The sequence below is a fragment of the Mustela nigripes genome, chromosome 2, assembly GCF_022355385.1.
Source record: "Mustela nigripes isolate SB6536 chromosome 2, MUSNIG.SB6536, whole genome shotgun sequence".
Taxonomy (NCBI): Eukaryota; Metazoa; Chordata; class Mammalia; order Carnivora; family Mustelidae; genus Mustela; species Mustela nigripes.
In genome coordinates this window covers 8223569-8246201 of record NC_081558.1, presented here as the reverse complement: position 1 = coordinate 8246201, position 22633 = coordinate 8223569, and the positions used below count along the sequence as shown (strand labels likewise).

Below are 22633 nucleotides of genomic sequence, written 5' to 3'. Positions count from 1 at the left end.
GTGGCTCAGTGGGTTAAGACGCTGCCTTCGGCTCGGGTCATGATCTCAGGGTCCTGGGATCGAGTCCCGCATCGGGCTCTCTGCTCAGCCGGGAGCCTGCTTCCATTCCTCTCTCTCTGCCTGCCTCTCTGCCTACTTGTGATCTCTCTCTGTCAAATAAATAAATAAAATCTTTTAAATAAATAAATAAATAAATAAATAATTTTAAAAAAGATTTTATTTAGGGATGCCTGGGTGACTCAGTGGGTTAAGCAGCTGGCTTCGGCTCAGGTCATGATCCCCGGGGTCCTGGGATCAAGTCCCCCATCAGGCTCCTTGCTCAGCAGGGAGCCTGCCTCTCTGCCTCTGCCTGCCTCTCTGCCTGCTTGTGTGCTTTCTCTCTCTCTTTCTGACAAATAAATAAATAAAATCTTAAAAAAAAAAATTTATTTATTTATTTGACACAGAGAGTGAGATCACAAGTAGGCAGAGAGGCAGGCAGAGAGAGAGGGAAGCAGGCTCCCTGCTGAGCAGAGAGCCTGATGCGGGGCTCGATCCCGAGATCATGACCCGAGCTGAAGGCAGAGGCTGTAACCCAGTGAGCCACCCAGGTGGCCCAAAATTTTTTTTTAAAAATAGGGTGCTGGGTGGCTCAGTCAGTGAAGCGTCCAACTCTAATTTTGGCTCCAGTCGTAATCGAGCCCTGCGTCTGACTTGTTAGACTCGGGGCTGGGCGTGGAGCCTGTTGAAGATTGTCTCTCCCTCTGCACCCCCCTGCCCTGCACAGGCATGCACTCATTTTTTTCTCTCTCTGAAAATAGTAATAATAATTTTTTAAAAGATTATCGTTTTTAAAGTATACAATTTAGTGGTATTTAGTACATTAACAATGTTGTTCAACCATCATCTCTGCCGACTTCTAGAACATTCCTGTCACCCCAAACAGATGCACTGGGCCATTAGCACGGATTTCCCATTCCCCCTCCACCTGCTCCTGGCAGCCACCAGTCTGTTTTCGCTCTCTCTAGATTTGCCAATTCCGGATAGGATCATGTGGTATCGGTTCTTTTGTGTCTGGCTTTTCTTCCAGCCAGCATAATATTTCCAGGGTCCAGCTGTGGTGCTGTGAGCATCAGTCCTTCATTCTCTTCTAAGGCTGAATAATATTCTGTAGGTTGTTTTTCCATTCATCCACTAATGAACGTTGATTTAATTTTTATTGCCATTCAAGTGACATACAGAAAACTGTACAAGTCTTAGCTCAATAAATGTATACATGTATATTGACTCCTGGGAGCAAGGAAATTGGGGATGGGAGTGGGTAGGCAAGTAGCACCTCCCCAAAGAGGAAACATTTTAACACCAGACGTGAGGGATCAGGAGGAGGAGTGCAAAGGCCCAGTGGTGGGAGGAATTGTTTGAGATCTAGAAGGAGGCCAGGTGGGGATACCATTACCATCACAGTACTTAGGAGCTATTGAAGGTTTCAGAGCAATGGTGTCCTGCCTTGGGGCCCCGCATGGTCTATAAACCTGTTCCTTGCCCTGCCTAGGCAGGGCAGACGGCCCTGATGCTGGCGGTCAGCCACGGGCGGGTGGACGTGGTCAGGGCTCTGCTGGCCTGTGAGGCGGACGTCAACGTGCAGGACGACGACGGCTCCACAGCCCTCATGTGCGCCTGTGAGCACGGCCACAAGGAGATCACGGGGCTCCTGCTGGCTACACCCAACTGTGACATCGCACTCACTGACCGAGTGAGTTCCCTGCCCGAGGCACTCCGGGGAGGGCGGGCGCACCACGCGGGGCCTCCTCATAGCAGTGGATGCTTTTCAGGACGGGAGCACGGCTTTGATGGTGGCCTTGGACGCCGGGCAGAGTGAAATCGCGTCTATGCTCTACTCCCGCATGAACATCAAGTGCTCAGTGAGTGTCAGCACGGGCAGGGCAGTGGGGAGTCGGGGGCACTCTGGGCGGGGGCGGACGGTTAGGAAGGGCTGGTGCCGTTTAGGACCCATGTTTATTGAACTTTCCTCGTGCTCCCGTGAGGAAATGAGGCATGGGCAGCTGAGAGTATGTAGCAGTATTTGAACCTGGACCTGTCTGGTTCCATTTGAGACCTGTCCACTCACTTGAGAAATATTTACAGAGCACCCACTGCATGATAGGCCCTGGGAGCCACAGCCCTGAACCAAACAGGAAACGGTTTTGGCCCCCCACAGAGCAGGTATCAAACACCAACAGAGCGGGTATCGTAGCAAGATACAAAATACGCAGATTTAAAAAAAAAAAAAAAAATATATATATATATATATACACACACGTATGTGTGTTTCTGTGTGTGTGTGTATATGTATACATATATATTTACAGATCAGTATATCACACCAGGTGACGATAACTGCTGGGAAAAAATCTGAAATAGGACAGGAGGGGACATTGAGAGATGGGGGCTACTGAGGACATGGGGGAGTGAGTTATGTGGCTGTCCAGGCAGAAGGAGCAGCCAGTGCAAAGGTCCTGAGGCAGGAGCATGCTTGAGGTATTTGAGGAGCATCACAGTGGGTGGAGATGAGTGCGAGGAGGTGACACCATGACTACAGGCCCTTGTGGGCTGCAGTGAGGACTTTGGCTTTTCCTCGAAGCAGTGTATTCAAGGCCTTGGGATATCTTACTGTAAAGAAACCTAACTCATGTCTAACTTGGCATTTCTCTTATGTGAGCACAGAAATCAGGGTTGTTGACAAATGATGCCTGTTAGGAGCGCCTGAGTGGCGCAGTTGGTTAGGCGTCTGCGTTCGACTCTCAGGATCCTGGGATCCGGTCCTGTGTCAGGCTCCTTGTTTGGCGGGAAGCCTGCTTCTCCCTCTGCCTGCAACTCCTCCTGCTTGTGCACTCGCTTTCTGACAAATAAATAAAATCTTAAAAAAAAAAAAAAAAAGATGTCTGTTAGCAGAACATTTTTTGGAAGCCTAACAGGAGGATAATTTTGGTCCTTGCTGTATCATAAGTGCCTAATGGAGGAGAGAGCCATTCCAGTCTGAAGGGGGAGACAGGGGCACTCCTCATAGGTCTCTAAAGCAGTACTGATCTTGTCTGATGGAGGAGACAAGCTCTTCTAGTCTGATGGACGGCATTCTAGGTGCCTCTCAGCCATGAGGTCTTGAACCATACATGAGAGCCCAATTCAGCTGCTTAAAGTACAGTTACCCTTTCCAGTTTTCAGGTGGGGAAGCAGAGGCTTAGAATGATCACGTCCCTGGCCCCGAGTCTCACAGATAGGAGGGGGTGAAGGCCCCGAGGGCCATCTGTCTCCAGACCTTGGGCAGGAAACTCCCTGTTCCTTCCTCCTCACTCCTCCTTGCATTCACCCTGGCCTCCCTGTGGCTCATCTAAGCTGCGGCTTGAAGGTGACATGGTGGGTATTGATTATGGTGACCCCCCAGACGGTCCGGGAGAGTGAGGGTCCCTGAGCTAAGCCTTCCATCATCCACATGACTTCCAGGTTCTTACTGAGGCTCTAGGTCTCCCCAGCTTCATTCCCCAGGGTGTTGGGGCACCTGGGGCTCAGTTGCAGTGCTGAGGGCATCACCTGGGGCGCAGCTCAGCCTCAGTTTCTTCAACTGGAAGAGGGGGGTGATAGGATCAGGTGTGGAGCTGTTGTCTGATGTGTGGTCCCGCTCCCTGGGGCTCCTGAGGGACAGACCCCAGTCCTCCATCACTGTCCACCTAGACCACTCCTGTTCCCTCCATCCAGGCTGCCTGGCTTCCACCCTCACTGCTGCCTTCAGTCTGTACTCCCCCCCAGCAAGCAGGGGTCACTTTGAACACCCGAGTTAGGGTACAGCCCTCCTCGGCTCACAGCCCTGTGTGGCTGTCCCCCTACATGGAGAAAAAGCCAGTCATCCCCAGAGCCCACCCAAGCCCTGTACAAACACCCTCACCTCCTCCTCTACTCTGTTCCTCTGCCCCTTGTTCAATCTGCTCAGCCTCTCCGCTGCTGCTGCTGCTGCTGCCGCAGGGCCTTTGCACTGCTGGAAAGCCCCACCTCACTCAGCTCAGAAGGCCCCCTGCCTGGACTACCGCTCTCCATTCTCATTCCCCCCGCTGTCCTTTATCTGTAATGAAAATCCTCCTCAGCCTCCATGCCCTTCTCTCAACATCCCCTCCTTAAGGCGGAGGGACCAAGTTCTCCTGTTCACTCACCTCAGCCCCAGGGCCAGCCAACCTAGCTGGCACATTGCAGGCCCTGGAAATGATGTCGAACAAGAATTCTGCTTCTTGTTTCAGATTGCCCCGATGTCTGATGACGAAAGTCCTGCGTCATCCTCAGCTGAAGAGTAACCAGGAGGGAGGCCAGAGGCAGCCCCAGAGCCAGCCGGCCCTCGGCCTTCGTCCCTTGTCTCCTTCCTCGCCAGCCCCCACGGAGACCTACCAAAGCCCACGTCTCAAAGGCAAGTGGGTTCTTCTTCTGCTTCCCAGGAGCCCTCGACAGCAGCAAAACTGCAGCCCAAAGTGGATTTTTCCTGGTATGCCAGTTCAAAGCCGCCGCAGTGCAGACTAAAGCTAAATTCTTCCATAAATTGGCGCCAGCGGCTGATGCCGGGCTGTGGGTTTATGAAGAACAGGGAGAACAATCAACTGGCAATTATGGACGGAGCAGGGTGAAAGGGAAAATCCTGTATTTTTGAGTCATTATCAGGGGAGGAGAGGAAATCATATTCCTTGTTGCCAAATTTGAAAGTCACTGGAATCGCATATTTTCATTTTAATCCTGAATGTTGCTATGCACGGGTCACGTCTGCGGGGCCTTAACGCGCCCCCTCCCCCGTCCCACCCCACATTTCATTGTCTGCCCTATAATAGTGTTTTGTCCGCTCCCCCCAGACCGCTTTCTTGGGAGAATTTCCTTCTGGTCTCTTCGCAAAACAGATTCTGTCCTTGCCACTCAGGGCAGGAAGCTGAGTCCTTCCTTCTGCTTTCAAGTAAGAGGGCTCAGGACCCAGCAGCCGAGATGTGTGAGCCGTGGACACCGAAAAAATCACCCAGAAACCCATCCCCTCCCTGCGTGGAGGCCCTGGCACATATTAATTTTCCTCGAAAATCCTGCAGGCCTGGGGATGCAGGAAATGAATCGGGTTCCCAGAGCAGCTGCTGAGTCCCTGGGCTTAGAACCCTGGTAAAAGGGCCACCCTCCGGCTCCCTAGACTCCAGAATTTCCCGTCGAAGGGGCGGGGGGCGGCCGACGGGGCATGCGCGCGCTGTCCAAGCAGAGGGCAAGCTGCGAAGACTCCATGTGTGCACAATTACAAGTTGGCTGCCCCCGAGGGCTCCCAGCGCACACTTAAAGAGACAGGCTTTGCCGAAAACCAAACAAGGACCAGCTGGAGGTTTTTGTTTTGGGGTTGTTTTTTTTTTTTTTTTTTTTTTTTAAACAACGTACAGGCTTTCCGGAGCTGCCTGGCACAGAGCCTGCTGGAAGTAGGGCTCGCCAGACACACGCAGTTTCCTCCATGGCCTGTTCTGTCCCCCAGAAATCTTAACATCATTTTCTTTCCAGTTCCTTCCTTTCGTGAACCCAAAAAAAAAAAAAAAACAACCTGGGGTAGGGGATGGGTTCGGAACCTTGGGAAGTGCCTTATGACAGGGAGTTGAGGTCCCCAGCTCATAGGGGTCCCGTGCCCTCTCGGCCGGGTCTCTGCGCTCAGCCGCCAGTGACGGAGCCAAACCACAGCCCTGAGTGCTCGCGTTCATTCAGTAAAGCGGGGCGCTGGCTGCTCTCTAGAAAGGGGGGTTTCTTGGCTTGATGGGCTCTGGCTTGCTTTGATTGTGACTGAAGGGAGGTACTGGACACAAAAGAGCTTGGACGGTCGACGGGTTGCGTGTGCGCATGCGCGCGCTTGTAAGTCGGAGAGGGCGCAAAACCAGAGCGGACTGGGGACGACTGGGGGCGGCTTTGAGAAGTGGTACCAGAGTTGTGTGCCTGTGTGTCTGGCCCCAGAACCAGCAGTGAGGTTTATTTTAAGCTCCTAGAAGCAGCTCATTGACAATCCCCAGCCGCCACCCCCCCCAACCCCCAGATAAGTCCGCATTTATCTCTGCTTTCCCCTCCTCTGCAGGTGGGGCTTAGAGTGCGAGGCTCCAGGGAGGTCCCACCCCACCCCCCACCCCCGTGCTCTTCTCACGTGTATCCATGACCTTTAACTTCACTTTCCGACCACGGTACGTCCATAAAGACAGTATTACACTTAAATGAAGTATTCCTTTTTGTAATCGTGTTGTAGAAGGTAAAGGAATTTAATAAAGCTATCTTATGATACCGTCCACACGGCAGCCTCTGGTCTTTGTCTTGCTGTACTCCTCTTTAAGCTTCTAGATTTTTTTTTTTTAAGATTTATTTATTTCTTTGACAGAGAGAGAGAGAGGGAGAGATCACAAGTAGGCAGAGAGGCAGGCAGAGAGAGAGAGGAAGGGAAGCAGGCTCCCCGCTGAGCAGAGAGCCCGATGCGGGACTCGATCCCAGGACCCTGAGATCATGACCTGAGCCGAAGGCAGCGGCTCAACCCACTGAACCACCCAGGCGCCCCTTTTTTTTTTTTTTTTTAAAGATCGTATTTGTTCGTCAAAGAGAGCACAAGCAGAAGCTGCAGGCAGAGGGAGTTGCAGGCTTCCCCGCTGAGCGAGGAGCCCCACGTGGGACTCATACCAGAACCCTGGGATCATGACCTGAGCCAAAGGCAGACGCTTCACCGACAGAGCCGCCCAAGTGCCTCTCAAATAGATCTCTTTTTGGAAAATGGACTGATTTGGGGACGCCTGGGTGGCTCAGTGGTAAAGCGTCTAGATGGGTTTCAGCTCAGGTGGCGATCTCAGGGTCATGGGATGGAGTCTTGTGTCCAGCTCTGCGCCCAGCTAGGAGTAGGCCTGGGATTCTCTGTCTCCCTCTGCCCCTCCCCCCACCCACAGGGCTCTCTTTCCAAAAGAAAAAATAAAATTATATGGACTTATTTTAAACAACATTAAAAGTGACAGAAAAGTGACAATAATGTATAGTAAACTCCCTTCTGCTCTGCACTACTCAGGCACTTTTCCAAGTGGCTATTTCCATTTAAATGTAAATTAGTTATAATTGTTTTGTGCTCCGTAGCCACCGTGGCTACCAAATCAAAACTGGAGATACAGAACATCACCATGGTTGGAGAAAATTTTTTGGTTTTTTAAGATTTATTTATTTGGGGCGCCTGGGTGGCTCAGTGGGTGAAGCCTCTGCCTTTGGCCCAGATCATGATCTCAGGGTCCTGGGATTGAGCCGCACATCGGGCTCTCTGCTTAGCGGGGAGCCTGCTTCCCCCTCTCTCTCTGCCTGCCTCTCCGTCTACTTGTGATCTCTCTCTGTGTCAAATAAATAAAATCTTTTTTTTTAAGATTTTATTTATTTATTTGACAGAAATCACAAGTAGACAGAGAGGCAGGAAGAGAGAGAGAGGGAAGCAGGCTCCCTGCCGAGCAGAGAGCCCGATGCGGGACTCGATCCCAGGACCCTGAGATCATGACCTGAGCCGAAGGCAGCGGCTTAACCCACTGAGCCACCCAGGTGCCCCAAATAAATAAAATCTTAAAAAGACAAAAAATATTTATTTATTTATTTATTTTAGAGCACGAGCAGGAGGGACAGAGGGAGAGTCCTAAGCAGGTTCCACTGAGCACGGAGCCCAACATGGGGCTCGATCCTGCAACCCCAAGATCAGAACCTGAGCTGAAACCAAGAGTCTGTCGCTCAACCAACTGTTACCACCCAGGCACCCCACAAAGTTTTAATGAACACTTGCTGTGAACACCTCAGAAAACATCTTTACTTATTTTTTTTTCCTTGTGAACAAAATAATTCATCGTGACTGTACAAGGCAAAATTCTAAAAATACAAAAGTGTTTGGCACAGTGGAAGGTGCCATGGTCCCAAATGGTTGAAATGCCTGCTGTTGTCAACACGTTGGAGTGTCTCCTGCCAGACCTTTTTCTGATAGGTTGGATCTTTAGAATCTTGGTTTGCTGTTGTATTTTTTTATTGAGGTATCCTATGCACACATTTTGTGCACAGATCATGTACAAAAATGTATAGCTTTCAAACAATATCCTGTATTAGCAACACTAAGACTGGGTGTAGAGTGTCTGCCCTACCCATCCCTGGGTCCTTCCCCTCACTTCCCCCAAGGGTGATTGAAGATTGCTCTCCTTACCTCTCCTCCTCTGTTTGTCCTCTGGACCATTCCACCACTAGATCATGGGGTCTTTCAGAAGGTCTTGAAAATCCCAGAAGTTTATGTAAAGTTATGTATTTCTGAACTAAAGGTCTACTGTCAGTTTTCCAGAGGGCTCTGTGAACCAAGAGGCCTTTCAGAAATGAAAAATATTGTTGCCCACAAGCAATCTCCAAGGCCCATTTAGTCATCCTTATTTTTGCTTTTTGGGTTTTTTTTTAAGATTTTATTTATTTATTTGACAGATCTCACAAGTAGGCAGAGAGGCAGGCAGAGAGAAAGGAGGAAGCAGGCTCCCCGCTGAGCAGGGAGCCCGATGTGGGGCTCGATCCCAGGACTCTGGGACCATGACCCGAGCCAAAGGCAGAGGCTTAACTGACTAAGCCACCCAGGCACCCCCTAAAGCCTTTTTATTTTTTTTAAGATTTTATTTATTTGACAGAGAAACGGTGAGAGAGGGAACACAAGCAGGGGGGGAGTGGGAAAGGGAGAAGCAGGCTCCCTGCTGAGCAGGGAACCCAATGTGGGGCTCTATCCTAGGACCCCAGCATCATGACCTGAGCTGAAGGCAAACTGTTAACCGACTGAGCCACCCAGGCACCCCACAATGAAGCCAATTTTTTTAAGTGTCCAGTTCAGTGGTATGAAACACATTCACACTTGTGTAACCATCCCCACCACCCACCTCCAGGATTCTTTCCTCTTCCCAAACTAAAACTGGCCACATTAAACACTGACTCTTCACCACCCCATCTGGCAACCCTTGGTCTACTTTTTGTCTCTATGTATTTAACTACTGGAGGAACTTCAAATAAATGCAACCATGCAGTGGTTGTCTTTTTATGACTGACTGACTTCAACGAGCATGATGTCCTCAAGGTTCATCCATATCACAACTGTCAGAATTTTCTTTTTTTTTTTTTTAATATTTTATTTATTTCTTTGACAGAGATCACAAGTAGGCAGAGAGGCAGGCAGAGAGAGAAGTGGAAGCAGGCTCCCCGCTGAGCAGAGAGCCCGATGTGGGGCTCGATCCCAGGACCCTGGGATCATGACCTGAGCCGAAAGCAGAGGCTTTAACCCACTGAGCCACCCAGGCGCCCCCAGAATTTTCTTTTTAAGACTGAGTAACAACATCCCTTTGTATGGCTACATCTCATCTTGTTCAACTATCCATCAGTGGGACACTTGGGTTGCTCCCACCTCTTTGGCTATCACAAATCACTTTGGGTGTACAAATAGCTCCAAATCCTCGCTTTCAATTTTGGGGCTATATACCTAGAAGTGAAATTTCTGGGTTATTCCATTTTTAATTCTGTGAGCACCCGCCATATTGTTTTACATAGTGGAGGCGCCATTTTACATTTCTACCCACAATGCACAAGGGTTCGTCCAATACCCTCTCCACTCCCGCCAATACTTTTTTTTTTTTTTTTTAATAGTCTCCAACCTAACAGTTGTGAGGTGTTTCTTGCTTTGATTTTTGGAAGGGAGGTGAATGACCTTTTTTGACAGGAGCATTTATATCTGTCAGGCTACGGTTGTGCAATCCCAAATGGCTTATCTCATGAACACCCCACCCCAGCTGATAAGAGAGCTATCATTAGCCCCTGGTTTAGAAAGGTTTAGAGCTTGCCAAGGTCACAGGTAATCTGGAGAACCAGAAACTGAACCCCTGACGTCTTATCTCCTCGTTATTTCACTCTGCATTGGTAGTAATCCACCCCCTTTAGACGTGGAAAATATGAGCTCCGGCCACCAAAGGTCACACAGTTGAGGTAACAGAGCAATCCTAGCCTAAGAGCTCAGCCAACAGGAGGAGAGCATTGCTCGCCATAAATGCTGACTCCGGGGACGCAACTCCACGCCCACCCACCCACGTTTCTTCCAAAGTGATAGCTACCCCATGAGACAAAGGCTGGGGAGCTTCTTGGCCTAAAAATCTGGAGATGGTCTTCTGGAGTCCTACACCTGAAATAACGCACAAAATCCAAACGTGTGTGGATGTGGCGTGTAGTTTTCCGAGGAAGAGCCTGTGTCCTTGCTTTGATCAAATTTCAAAGAGACCTGTGACCTGGGTTAAGATTAAATCAATCCTTCAACCCTAAGGGTGCTCCCAGCTCCAGGACCGCTGTAAAAATATAAAAACAACCCTTGGGGTCATCACAAAAACTGTCTCTTCAAAGCAAAGTAAGCTCTGGGGGTGCCTGGCCGGCTCAGTAGGTAGAACATGCGACTGTTGATCTCAGGGTCATGGGTTCAAGCCCCACGTTGGGTGTAGAGATGACTTAAATAAATAAAACTTTAAAAAAATAATAAAGTAAGCTCTGAGGAAGAAGGTGGCCCCAGGCATGGGGCGGGGGACCTGTCAGAGTCCTGATGGGCAATCAAATCACATTTCCTGACCGCTCTGTGGTAGCTTCTCTCCTTCCTCCCTGGTGATGCCTTCTCTGTTCTGCTCACTTCTCCTCTTTGCCTACAGTCAGAGGGTCTCAGTGCTTGGTTCTTACACTCCCTCTTCCTTATTCCTTCCCAGGGTGCTGACATCTGGTCTCAGGTGCATCTGGACAACCGGCTTTTATTCCCAGCCTAAGTGTCTCTGCAGACTCACAGCCAAGCAAGCACCTTCTCGATAGTTCCATGTGGCCATTCCCCAGCTACAAAGAACTTCCCTAAATCTTTCACTTCATGGAGCCCCTCCCCTCCATGCCTGTTCCTCTCCCTCTTGCCCACAAGCACCACCACCCATCCAGATGTTTGGGCCAAACACCCAGAAAGCAATTTCTTCCTTTTCCTCATTCTGCATATCCAGCTGGCCCTGAAATTCTCTGGACTCTGGAAGATCTGGAAGCCAGTTTATTCCATAGCTCTCCCCTACACAGCGCCTTCTAATGCTTCCTGTTATACTGGAATAAAGTCTCAGGGCTCCCAGAAACCCTCTCCCTACTCCTCTCCAGCCACTTAGACCTCCTCAGTATTTCTCAAACAAACTAAAAATTTCCCCACTTTATTGTCCTTTCTGTCCATAGGCTCTTTCTTTTGCTTGGTGCTGGTTTCCCAACATCATTTTATCCTCAGATCCCAGTTCCTGGTTCCTATGTCCCCTGCCCAGAGAGTCAGTCCTGCCCCTGACCACATAGCCTCAAGTCACTTCCTTCCCTACCCCTAACTCCAGGGACGCTATCCTAGACCCTGCTGGAGGGCCTTCAAAACACATGTTCCTCACTAAAATGATCCTGTTCGTTTGTTTCCTTGTGAGGCCTCGCCACTAGAGCAGTGGCCTTCAGGGTTTTTTGTGGGACCTACAGTAAGACAGAAATTTCACACGTGACCCAGCAATCCAGGTGTTACGGCTGGATTATTCCCAGAGTGACTGCCTTTAAACAATGGCATTGATCTTGCTCACAGATCCACAGTTTATTTTTTTTAAGATTTATTTATTTATTTATTTGACAGAGAAATCACAAGTAGGCAGAGAGGCAGGCAGAGAGACGAGAGGCAGGGAAGCAGGCTCCCCCCTGAGCAGAGAGCCCATGCAGGCCTCTACCCCAGGACCCTGACCATGACCCGAGCTGAAGGCAAAGGCTTAACCCACTGAGCCCCCCAGGTGCCCAGATCTGCAATTTCAACAGAGCTTGGTGGGGCCAGCTATCTCTGGTCCTCCTGGTGTTGGCTGTGATGGCTCCAAGGCTGGGGGCTGAAGTCTTTTCAGTGCTCACTCGCTCACTTGTCTGATGGTTGACGCTGGCTTCCACTGCGGCCTCATCTGGGAGGCTCTTGGGTTCCCTGCAACATGGCAGCTGGGCTCTGAGACAGAGTATCCCCAAACCGAGAGAGAGGGCAGGAAAGCAAGAGAGACCACAAGCTAGCACAAGGCAGAAGCTGCACCCTAGTTTCTGACCGAGGCTCGTAATTCAGAATATCCTTTCTGCCACATTTTTATTCTGTTGCACAAAGTCCTGCCGAAATTCAAAAGGAAAACGAGAGTCTGCCTCTTGACGGGGAGTGGCAAGGTTGGAACTATTTCCGTAGCCATTTTTTGAAAATATAATGTCACACCCAGTACACAGTTGCAGATTTTGGAGTTCCCCAAAACAATACTATTTCTGTACACAATGCACTGATTTTTTTCCCTCATTGTATTTTGTAGAAAATACTGGTCATAACCTGCTGAATTGATTTCTTTACCACAGTTTGATAAATTTGTCACGTAAATGGGCAAGTTGTTTCTTCTCTCTACTACAGCCCTTCGCACAGCATGATGTTGTGGTGTTTTAGTTAGGCTGGCGGCCTCACTTACTAGTGTTCTGTGTAGGTTTTATTTAATGCCTTAATACAGTGCTCACGGAATACCCAGCACCGTCCTCACTTAATTCTCACGTCAACCCCTAAGTAGGTACTATTATGACCCCCATTTTACTCAAGAGGAAAAGGAGGCACAGAGGGGTGAAGTCATTTGCACGGGGAACAAAGGTAGTAAGTGGGATTCGAACCCCATAAATCTGGCTGCAGACTCCATCTTGCTATGCAGCCTGTTATGGAACTGATTTATTTATTACGTTGATTGTGAGTTCCCCACGCACACTCTATTGAACGTCAGCTCCACGAGACGCAGTCCTACGGCTTTCGCCCCTAGAACCCCGCCCTGGAGGCCGTGGGCTGCCAAGAAAACAAACAGCTTCGGGACCTGCCGGACGCTTTCCAGCCTGCGCAGGCGCATCACGCAGGACTCCCGCGGGCGCACACCTCCCCTCCCTGCGCCGATTAGCCATAGCCGGAGACTGACGGAGGCGCCGGCGCAGGCGCACTAGGCCAGACCTGAAGCTACCTCCCGCCCACTCCCTGATGACTGATGGAGGACCAAGCCAATGGAAACGGCAGTCTTTGGAAAAGGGGCGGGCCCTGAGGGCAGTTAAACTTGCGCGGGAATGGTCCTGGCGTAGTCATGGCGGCCTTCCGCGACATGGAAGAGGTGAGCCAGGGTTTGCTGAGCCTGCTAGGCGCTAACCGCGCGGAGGCACAGCAACGGCGGCTGCTGGGACGCCACGAACAAGTGGTGGAGCGCCTGCTGGAGACGCAAGACAACGCCGAGCAACGGCTGCGAGGTCAGGGCTGGGGCCGGGGGCGGCCGAGACCCAGGCCCGCGTTATGGCAGGGGGCGGCAGGTCCGCCTCGAAACCCTCCCTCCTGGGCGCTCCCATCCCTGCCTCGTTTTCCCGTAGACACCGCCCCCTCTGAGCCTTAGTTTCCTCCCCACCCGTGAATTGGGCTTCAGGATGGCAGCCACCTCCCTGGGAGTTAGTTGGTGAATATTAGGAGTTCGCAGGGTCTGGCCCAACGCTGAGCGTTCGGTGAGCAGGAGCTGGGGAACTCAGGGTCCGGAGTGGGGCTCAGGAGTCAAAGCACCGAGTTTAGCTCCCAGCATCCGCACTTCCTGAGGTGTTTCAGCTGTTTTACCGAGCACCTGCTGTGTGCCAGGTAGCGTGCCAGTCCAGGGTGGAAGCGAGAAGGAAACAGACAAAATCCCTTAGGAGGATTGTTAATGCTAGTGGGGGGAGGTCAGAAAATAAACAAGAAAAATGGGTAAGTCGGGAATGATGGGCTAAGGAGAAATACTGGATTGTATAGGAGGGTGTGGTGATGTTTTGGGGCGGGTCAGTGAAAGCCTTTTGGAAAGAGGATGTTTTAGCAGAAACCCAAGGAGGCTTGGGAGGGAGCCAGGGCCGTGGTGGGATTAAACAAATCCTGGGAAAGTGCCTCCTGCTTTACATGGAGAGAACAGTGGGTAGATAATACCATTTATGTGAAATTTAAGACACCAGCAAATGTAAGACTCTTGAAGTTAAGGGAAAAAAGCTTTGCTGATAAATATCTTAACATGCTGGAGAGAGAGGATTTGATCGAGCCTCTCCCACAGGTGAGAGGGGCTCACTCAGCCTCCGACCTGGATTTCATGAGGCTTGTGGCCCCAGTCCAGTGGCTGCCCTCTCAAGCCTCAGTGTCCTCATCTGTAAAATGGGACCGCTGATAGCACCCATTGTTACTGCTCTCAGTGCCAGGTTTTTATGGCTTTTAAGGCTAACAATGTTGGGGTGGTATAAAATTGTTGGAAGACTTACCATTTTAGCCATTTTTAAGGGTCAGTTCAGTGGTGTTAAGCACATTGACATCATTGCCACCAACCCCACCGTCCATCTCCAGAATGTTTTCATTGTCCGCAACTGAAACTGTATTCGTTAAACACTAACTCCCCATTTCCCCTCCTCCCCGCCCCTGGCACCCACCATTCTGCTTCCCGTCTCTATGGATTTTGAACTATTCTAGGGGCCTCATATAAACTGGAGTCCTGGAATTTTGTGTCTGGCTTATTTTCTTTTTATTTTTTATATTTCGTGTCTGGCTTATTTCATTGAGCACAATGGTTTCTTTTTATTTTTTATTTATTTACTTATTTATTTAAAGAGAATAACTTTTTTTTTAAAGATTTTATTTATTTATTTGACAGAGATCACAAGTGGGCAGAGAAGCAGGCAGAGAGAGAGAGAGAGAGGAAGGGAAGCAGGCACCCCGCTGAGCAGAGAGTCTGATGTGGAGCTGGATCCAAGGACCCTGGGATCATGACCTGGGCCGAAGGCAGCGGCTTTAACCCACTGAGCCACACAGGCGCCCCTTTATTTATTTATTTTTTTTAAGATTTTATTCATTATTTGGACAGAGAGACAAACTCTGTCTCTCTTGTGCTGCACGCAGCAGGAGGAACAGCAGGCAGAGGCAGAGGCAGAGGGAGGAGCCCACTCCCCGCCGAGCAGGGAGCCTGATGCTTAACTGATTGAGGCACTCACTTAGCACAATGTTTTGAAGATTCATCCACATTGTAGCGAGTCAGAATTTCCTTTCCTTGTAGGGCTGAATAATATTCTACTGTATGGCCATACCTGATTTTGTTTGTCCATTCATCCACTGACGGACCGTTGGTAGCTTCCAGCCACCCCCACCCCCACCCCCCCCGCTGCTGTGAATAATGCTGCCATGAACATGGGTGTGCAAATATCTCTTTGGGTCCCTGCTTTCAATTCTTCTTTTTGCATTTTCCCAGAAGTGGAATCACTAGATCACATGGTAATTTGATATTTAATCTTTGAGAAACTGTCATCCGGTTTTCCGCAGTGGTTTCGTTGCCAGGGTTTTTTTGTTTTTTTTTTTTTTTTTTTTTTTTGTTTTTTGTTTTTTAAATGCCTTTTTACAGTTATATTTCACACGGAGATGCTGTTTGGGTTGAGACTGAAATGACCTAGGAGCTAGGCAGGGGATGGGTTGGGGGAAGAGTGTTCCTGGCAGAGGTGACTGCAAATGCCAAGGTCACAAGGTGAGAGTGAGCTTGGAGACCCAGGAAAAAGTGCTGAAGGTGAGATCAGCCACAGCAAGACCCTGCTGGCAACAGGAGTTTGGAGGTTGTAAGTGCGGTGGATGCCCAGTCAGAGTCTTCTTCTCTCCTCCGCCTCTCTCGTTCCTCCCCACTCCATTCCCTCCCCCTCCATTGATGGTTTGGGGAGAAGATGGCATCACCCAGACTGCCTGGGTTTTAGCAGAACGGATGGAGTTGGGGCTGGGGAGACAGGAGTCAGTGGACCAGGAAGCTGGGATTCAGTTCAGATCCGGGCTTCAGAGCTAAGCGTCTGTGGGCAAGTCACTGAACATCCTGGGGCTTCTTGTCCACCTCTCCATGGGGGCAGGGCTAAAGCCGCATCCCTCAGAGGCTTGTGAGGGAGGAGGACCCTCCCAGGGAGGAATCCAAGGAGACTCAGATTGTCTGTGGGGAGGGTGAGGGGAGTAGGGGCAGGAAGGCTGCAGAAGAGAACCAGACCCTCAGCTATCCTAACAGGAAGTCAGCAGGCACTGTTTAAAACAGACAAATCGAGAAATAGCAGCATAAGCAGATTATTTAGAAATGTGAAGGTCAAAGCCAGAGAAAACAGTGATGAGTTGAAAGTGGCTGCTTCAGAGGGGTGGAGAGGCTGGCGGGGGCCGGGGGTGCCTTTGTGTGTGTTTAAATTTTCACAGCCATATCCATATAATATTTTGATGAAAAATTAACTTAATGTAAGTTTGTAAACACTTAAACGCCAGCCCTTTGGGAAGCATTTCCATCTGTGCCTTCTTTAGGTTGGCGGGTTTCTCCAGCTGTCTGGGAAGGAACATGGTAACCTTGTTAGGGTGTTTTTGATCTTTCTGGATGTTTTGTTCAAAGCATGTTTATTCTGAGTAGGTGCTGGTGATCTATGGTAACTAAGATGCAATCCCTGATTCGAGAAGGAAAGAGGAGGAATGAATCATTCGGAACTGGGGTGCTGTCAGGGAAGTATGGCCGCACCCTAGGAGGGAGAGGAGAGTGTCCAGCTGCCCAAGTTGTGCACTGTGCAGGAGGTCTAGAAGGCTGGGTCCAGGAGTGCACAATGGGCAGGAGCACAGCGGCATTCCATAGTGGACAGGCAGGTGGAGACCTGGCCCTGTAAAAAGAAACGGGGCTTATTTGCAGAATGATGAGGTATCTCTGTGGCCAGAGCAGTGAGGAGAGCACACGGTGGGGTGAAAAGTAGCGAGAAAGGCTGTCGATGAAGTTGAAGATGCTCAGAGGGACCCGGGCCTTATCTTTTAGACACTAGTGGGCCATGGGTGGTCTTTGAGGAGGGGAGGGACTTCTCGTTTGGTCTCTAAGGCAGCCACCATAGAGGCAGAGAGCAGAAGGGATTGGCAATAAGAGAGACCAAAGCGGGGAGCGGGGGGGGGGGGGGGGGTTGGGTTGATCCTGGAGGAACCCGTGGGGGGGTTCCCGCTGGCCAGGAAGAGGGGACTGGCCAGGCCAGGCCTGGATCGCTAATTGGATGTGGAAAGCGAGGGCCAAGCTTCTTACTTGGGCAATAGAGTTGAACGTGACATTATAAATTAAGACTAGGTGTGCAAGGAAAGGCTGGAGTGGTTGATTTCTTGATTTCTTTACCCATTTGTTCATTTTTTGGGGCGGATTCAAATGTGTTTTGGTGACATGGAAGTACTTTTGCGAGGTCTGGGTGGAACGGAGTGGTGGGCTTTTGGAAACAGGACCAGCAGTTTGGGGAGCCGTAGGCGAGGAAGCAAGGAGTGGCCAAGGCTCCGGCACGGGCAGACCCAGGAGAAACCACGCGCAAGGGCCTCAGCCTTCTCTCCCCCACCCCCAGAGATCCTGGCCATGGAGGAAGAAGTGGCCCAGAGCCTCCTTGATGCCAAAGAGCGGGCGCACCAGGGCGGCGTCGAGTTGCAGCAGCTCCAAGAGGAGCTTCAGAAGGCGGGCGAGGAGGACGCCTGCGTGAAGGCCAGCCTCCAATATCCTTCCCGCTGCGTGCGGCGGCCGGGCCTCGGGCTCTCCGCGGGGACGCCGGCTCATTCCCGCTGGGCGCTGGGCTTCGAGGCAGGGACCCTGGGCCTCCCCGTGGCTGGGGTTAGCACGGGCAGCCCCCCCTCCAGAGCGAGGCGACCTTAACTGCCTGCTTTACTCAGCTCACCCGAGAGCTGGAGGAGCTCAAGGAGATCGAGGCGGGTCTGGAGAGACAGGAAAGGGAAGTGGACGAAGACACGACGGTCACCATCCCCTCAGCTGTGTAGGTCCCTCTGGCACTCAGGGCGGCGGGTGTGATCCACAGCTCTGAGCTGGAGTCCATGCCCGGGTGACTTTCTTTTCTCTCTCCTGTGTGTGTGTGTGTGACTTTTCTCTCTCGTGTGTGTGTGTGTGTGTGTGTGTGTGTGTGTGTGTTCTCATACAGGTACGTGGCTCAGCTTTATCACCGAATCAGTAAAATCGAGTGGGACTACGAGAGTGAGGCGGGCATGGTCAAAGGCAGTATCCTTTGCGGAGAAAGCGGAGCCGGGTGCGCCGCTGGTGGCGATGGGGGGTGTAGAGCCGCTGTGAACCGCTGTCCAGCAGGTCCCCCAAACCCCCGGAGGACCCCTCAGCCCCCCTTCTGGGTACAAACACAAAAATACGGAAAGCAGAATATCAAAGAGATAGTTGTACACCTGTGTGCGTGACGGCGGTGGTCCCCACGGCCAAAAGGTGGGAGCGACCCAGTGATGGTGTGGCAGATTGCTGGGTAAGCACACGCTGGTGTACCCGTCCTTGAGGTATGTTCCGCGTAGTAAGGGAGAAGTTTCTGGCACATACTAGAACATGGATGTACCTGGAGGACATGGTAAGTGAAACCAGCCGGACATAACAAGTAAACGGGTATCTTGTTCCACAGACAGGAAGGGTCCCTAGGGGAGTCAAAGCCACAGAGACAGGAAGTAGACGGCAGGCGCCCGGGGGAAGGGGAAGGGGAAGGGGAGTCTCTGGTCCATGGGGAAGATGGAAAGTTCTGGAGACAATAGTGGGGATGGCTGCACAACCCTGTGCCTGTACTTAATGCCACTGAGCTCTACACTTAAAAACTTGCTAAAATGGTAGATTTTATATGTATTTCAGCACAATGTTTTGTAAAGAGTACGCTATCAGAAATCAACTTTTTGTTCACAGAAATCTCGTTCAGTCTCTAAATACGGTCTTATAGTTTCTTCAGAGGGGGTATCCTTTGCTCCTGGGGTCCCGGGGGTGCCGTGTGTGTCAGGCTTCCTTACATCTGCGCCCTCAGTCCATCACGGCCCCAGCGTGGCCCAGCCTCTCCACCTGGACAGCACCCAGCTCTCCAAGAAGTTCATCAGCGACTATCTCTGGAGCCTGGTGGACACAGACTGGTAGCCGGGGGCCTCAGGGACACTTCCACCCACGGCACGACGCAAGCGTGCTGGGCGGTTGGTGCCTCAAGGGTGAGAGAAACTGGACATTAAATGTTTGTACACAAATAGTCTGGGTTTTTTTGGGTTTTTTGTTTGTCTTTTGGGGTTTGTCTTTTGAGGCCTTTGGCCTCAGTGCTGGCGCAGCCTTGGCTAGGGAACTTTGGAGAACTGCCCTGGAGACTAGACCCGCAGCTTTACATTGTGGCCACACCGTGCATATGGCACCATAGTGTACAATGACCCGTCCTGTGTCTTTGTCATCTGTGTTTCAAGATGGGCCCTTTTGTAGTGACTCGGAGCATAGTCTTGAGTGCCACCATGTGCCCAGAACTGGAACATGGAGGTGCTGGCTGGAGCCCTGGCAGCCCTGTTGCCGCACGTAAGGAGGGATACAAGCCGCTAGGGTTGATGGGAGCCTGGTTGCCTGATGACCGTGGAGCTGGGTATCAGCAGCACTGGACTTTTATTTTAAGATTTTATTTAGTTATTTGAGCGAGAAAAAGAGAGAGTGAGCAGGGGGAGAGGGACATGTACACTCCGGTCTGAGTGTGGAGCCTGACGGGAGAGCTCAGCCCCATGATCCTGAGATCATGACCCGAGCTGAAAGCAAGAGTCAGATGCTTAACCAACTGAGCCACCCAGGCGCCCCTGCACTTTTTCTTTTGAAGTAGGCTTCCCAACCAGTGTAGAGCCCAATACAGGGCTTGAACTCATGACCCTGAGATCCAGACTTGAGCTGAGATTGAGTCAGACGCTCAACCCACTGAGCCACCCAGGTGCCCCAGCACTGGACTAATTTATGAGGGGAGACTACGTAGTCTTGTGACTAAGCCAGCCAGGCGCTCCACAGGTCAAGTAAATTTTTTTTTTTTTAAGATTTTATTTATTTATTTGACAGAGATCACAAGTATGCAGAGAGGCATGCAGAGAGAGAGGAGGAAGCAGGCTCCCCGTTGAGCAGACAGCCCAATTCGGGGCTCAACCCCAGGACCCTGGGATCATGACCTGAGCCGAAGGCAGAGGCTTTAACCCACTGAGCCTCTCAGGCGCCCCAGCTCAAGTAAATCTAACTGATGCAGCATCCAACCCAGGCCGAACTCCATGTCCCCCCTCCCCTGTCCCCAATGACCTGGGGTACCGCTGAGAATGGGAAGCTTAAGGCCAGCCTGCCTGCCTGAGGGCAGAGAAGGGAAGTAGTTTCCCCTCAAACCTAGGGGCTGCCTTCTATGTACAGCCCGGTCGGGAGGTATGGCACGGTCCTCTGGTCTGGGGTTTTTACACGGCCGCATAACGGAGTTGTTTCTAGAAGGTGCCGGGTTACAGTGGTTTCCGACTGGAGAGGAGGCATTCCAGGCAGAGCAGTGAGCAGGAGGTTCCAGCGGCTTCTGAGTGATCATGGGCACCAGACACGGTCCACTCAGGTCACCCTTGCGGGTTCTGGGGCAGGAAGCCTGCCTGTCAGACTCTAGGGGGATGGACCAGTTCACTCGGTTCACAGGGATTCCCAGAACCTTCGAGGTTCTGTTTCTATGCCAAGGGCTTGGCTTTACGTGTTCGAGTAAATGGTCTCATAATTCCTTCTGAGCTGTTTTCATTTTCAAGATCGGTAGGTAGGGTCTTTTATGGCATGAAATAGGCGCAAGCCTCCTGTTTGTACCATCAGCCTCCAAGGGGCAAAACTCTTGAACTTGACCAGGGTTTTCCCACCTCAGCCCTAGGGACATCAGGCCCAGTCATTCTCTGTAGTACAGGCTGTCCTGGACATTGCAGGACCTTGAGCAGCATTCCCGGCCCCCACCCTCTGGATGCCAGGAGACCCCCCTCAGTCGAGCACACGTGAGGCAGTGCCCCCCCACCTTGCAGCCTCAGCCAAGAACCGGCCAGGTGGCCACACGTGGTCATCTGAGTAGCTGCTGTCATGCTAACAGCTGGCCTCCACCTGCTTGATGGCAGCGGGGAAGGTGCCAGCAGTGCACCCTGCCGGGGGAGGGGGGGGGGGGCGGTTCGGGGGGAGCACGTGAGAATCTGACCAGCCCAGCTGAGAGCCCCTGGGCAGGCGACCCGCCCATCCTTGCATCAAGCAGGCCTGCAGGTGCCTGGGAGAGGCAAGCAGGTGTGCGCCATGGAGCTCGCTGCAGACCAGAGCCCGAGAGCGTCCGAGGCCCAGGCCCTAAAGCCCTCCGTGGGCCGGCTCTCCCTCCACGCAGTCGCTTTGCTTGGTTCTGGGAGGGGGCCGAGGAGGTATTGGCCAGCTTGGAGCTCAGTTTCCCCCAAAAGAAGACGGTCCCTTCAGGGAGGCCGTGTGAACCCCGGCTCAGAGCGGCCGTGTGCCTCTGTCGACCCAGACAGCAACACCCACCACCACCCCCGGGGACTGGCCGGCGGCCTGAGCAATTGGGTAAGGAACGTGGCCTGGCGGGCGCAGGGAGGCGCCTGAGCTCACAGGGGCCGGGAGAGGACCCGGCCCTCCACATGCCTGGGCCCTGACTCACTGCCCAGGGCTGGCTGGGTGCCCAGGACAGCCGGCAGGCCAGCCTCAGACCCACAGCCTCCAGGGTGCTCCCCCACCCCCACCCCTGCGCGGCCTTCCTCGGAGAGCCGCCCCGGCAGTGGTGGTCACCCGCCCCGGGACTCCAGAGGCCGGCCACGGGCCTGCTGTGGGTTTGGCCCAGCCTGGCTGAAGGAGAAGTGAGATCCGTGTCCCCATGCCCGCGAGTGGGGAGCCCGCTCACTGGCCTTGTGCCCGTAGAGCGGAGGCTTGACCCTCTTCCCCTCGTGTGCCCCCCAGCGCCTTCCCAAGCCGGGAAAGAGCATTCATCTTACAGACGCGCTGACAGGCACGGAATGGTCCGGTCACATGCCCAAAGTCACAGGACAGTGATACCCCTGGAGTCTGAGCCCCCACAGTAGGGCTGAGGAGTCCGTGGAGGAGCAGCTCGGCTTTGCCAACGAGGGGCGGCCTCGGGGGTGGCAGCCCCTTTTTCAAGGTGACCCGGGGAGAAAGAGGCCCAGCAGTGGGGAGCACGAGCCTGTGTTGTTGGAGCTGCAAAGCTGATGTTCCCTATAAAGTCATCGCGGATAGTTGGCCACAAGTCAGAGGTCTAAAGGCCCAGCTGACCTGGCTTGTAGTCGGTGTTCTGGGGAAAGCGCTCAGGAAATGCTGAGGGAGAGTGGAGGCCCTCACACTCCGCAGTTGTGGGGCCAGTCCCGAGCTGGCTGCCCCCGAGGGGCCCTGGGCCTCTTTCTCTAAACCCCCAGGACTTTCGTTGCCCTGGGTGGCCCACCCAGTGTCCCCCACCCCTGTCCCCACGTGAGCTGTGAATAGAGCTCTTCCTAGTTCATATATGGGGGGACGTGGCTGGTGGTGAGCACGAGTGCATGTGCCTGGGACACGGGGTTCTGGGGCTGGAATCAAACCTCCGTTATTGGATATGAGGCCCAGGCCTGATCTCTCTGGACTGGCTAGGGAGATACCGGAAAGGTTGTCCTCAAGACAGGGCTTGGGTTCCTGGGGATGTGGTCCTGGGAGCTCCTGCAGGCTCCCCAACTGACTCAGAAATGTGGGCGGGGCATCTCTGACCCACCGGACCATGC

The 22633-nt window shown here is 52.2% G+C and overlaps 2 protein-coding genes across 5 annotated transcripts in view; both read left to right on the top strand.

The window, feature by feature from the left end:
* KANK2 (KN motif and ankyrin repeat domains 2) overlaps positions 1–4818 on the top strand; it is a 25552-nt gene extending 20734 nt beyond the window's left edge. For all 4 annotated transcript variants that reach the window (XM_059389049.1, XM_059389047.1, XM_059389048.1 and 1 more), the window contains 3 exons: positions 1532–1732; positions 1812–1901; positions 4266–4818. In XM_059389049.1, the coding sequence (XP_059245032.1) occupies positions 1532–1732; positions 1812–1901; positions 4266–4319 (345 nt within the window). In that variant the 3' untranslated portion in view covers positions 4320–4818. The remainder of the gene's footprint in view (positions 1–1531; positions 1733–1811; positions 1902–4265) is intronic.
* Positions 4819–13144: 8326 nt separating this feature from the next.
* On the top strand, positions 13145–19095 carry SPC24 (SPC24 component of NDC80 kinetochore complex). Its single transcript, XM_059387715.1, has 5 exons — positions 13145–13338; positions 17449–17593; positions 17764–17868; positions 18031–18107; positions 18895–19095. The coding sequence occupies exons 1-5, from the start codon at positions 13179–13181 to the stop codon at positions 18999–19001; spliced, it is 594 nt and encodes a 197-aa protein (XP_059243698.1). The 5' UTR covers positions 13145–13178; the 3' UTR covers positions 19002–19095.
* The last annotated feature ends 3538 nt before the right edge of the window (positions 19096–22633 follow it).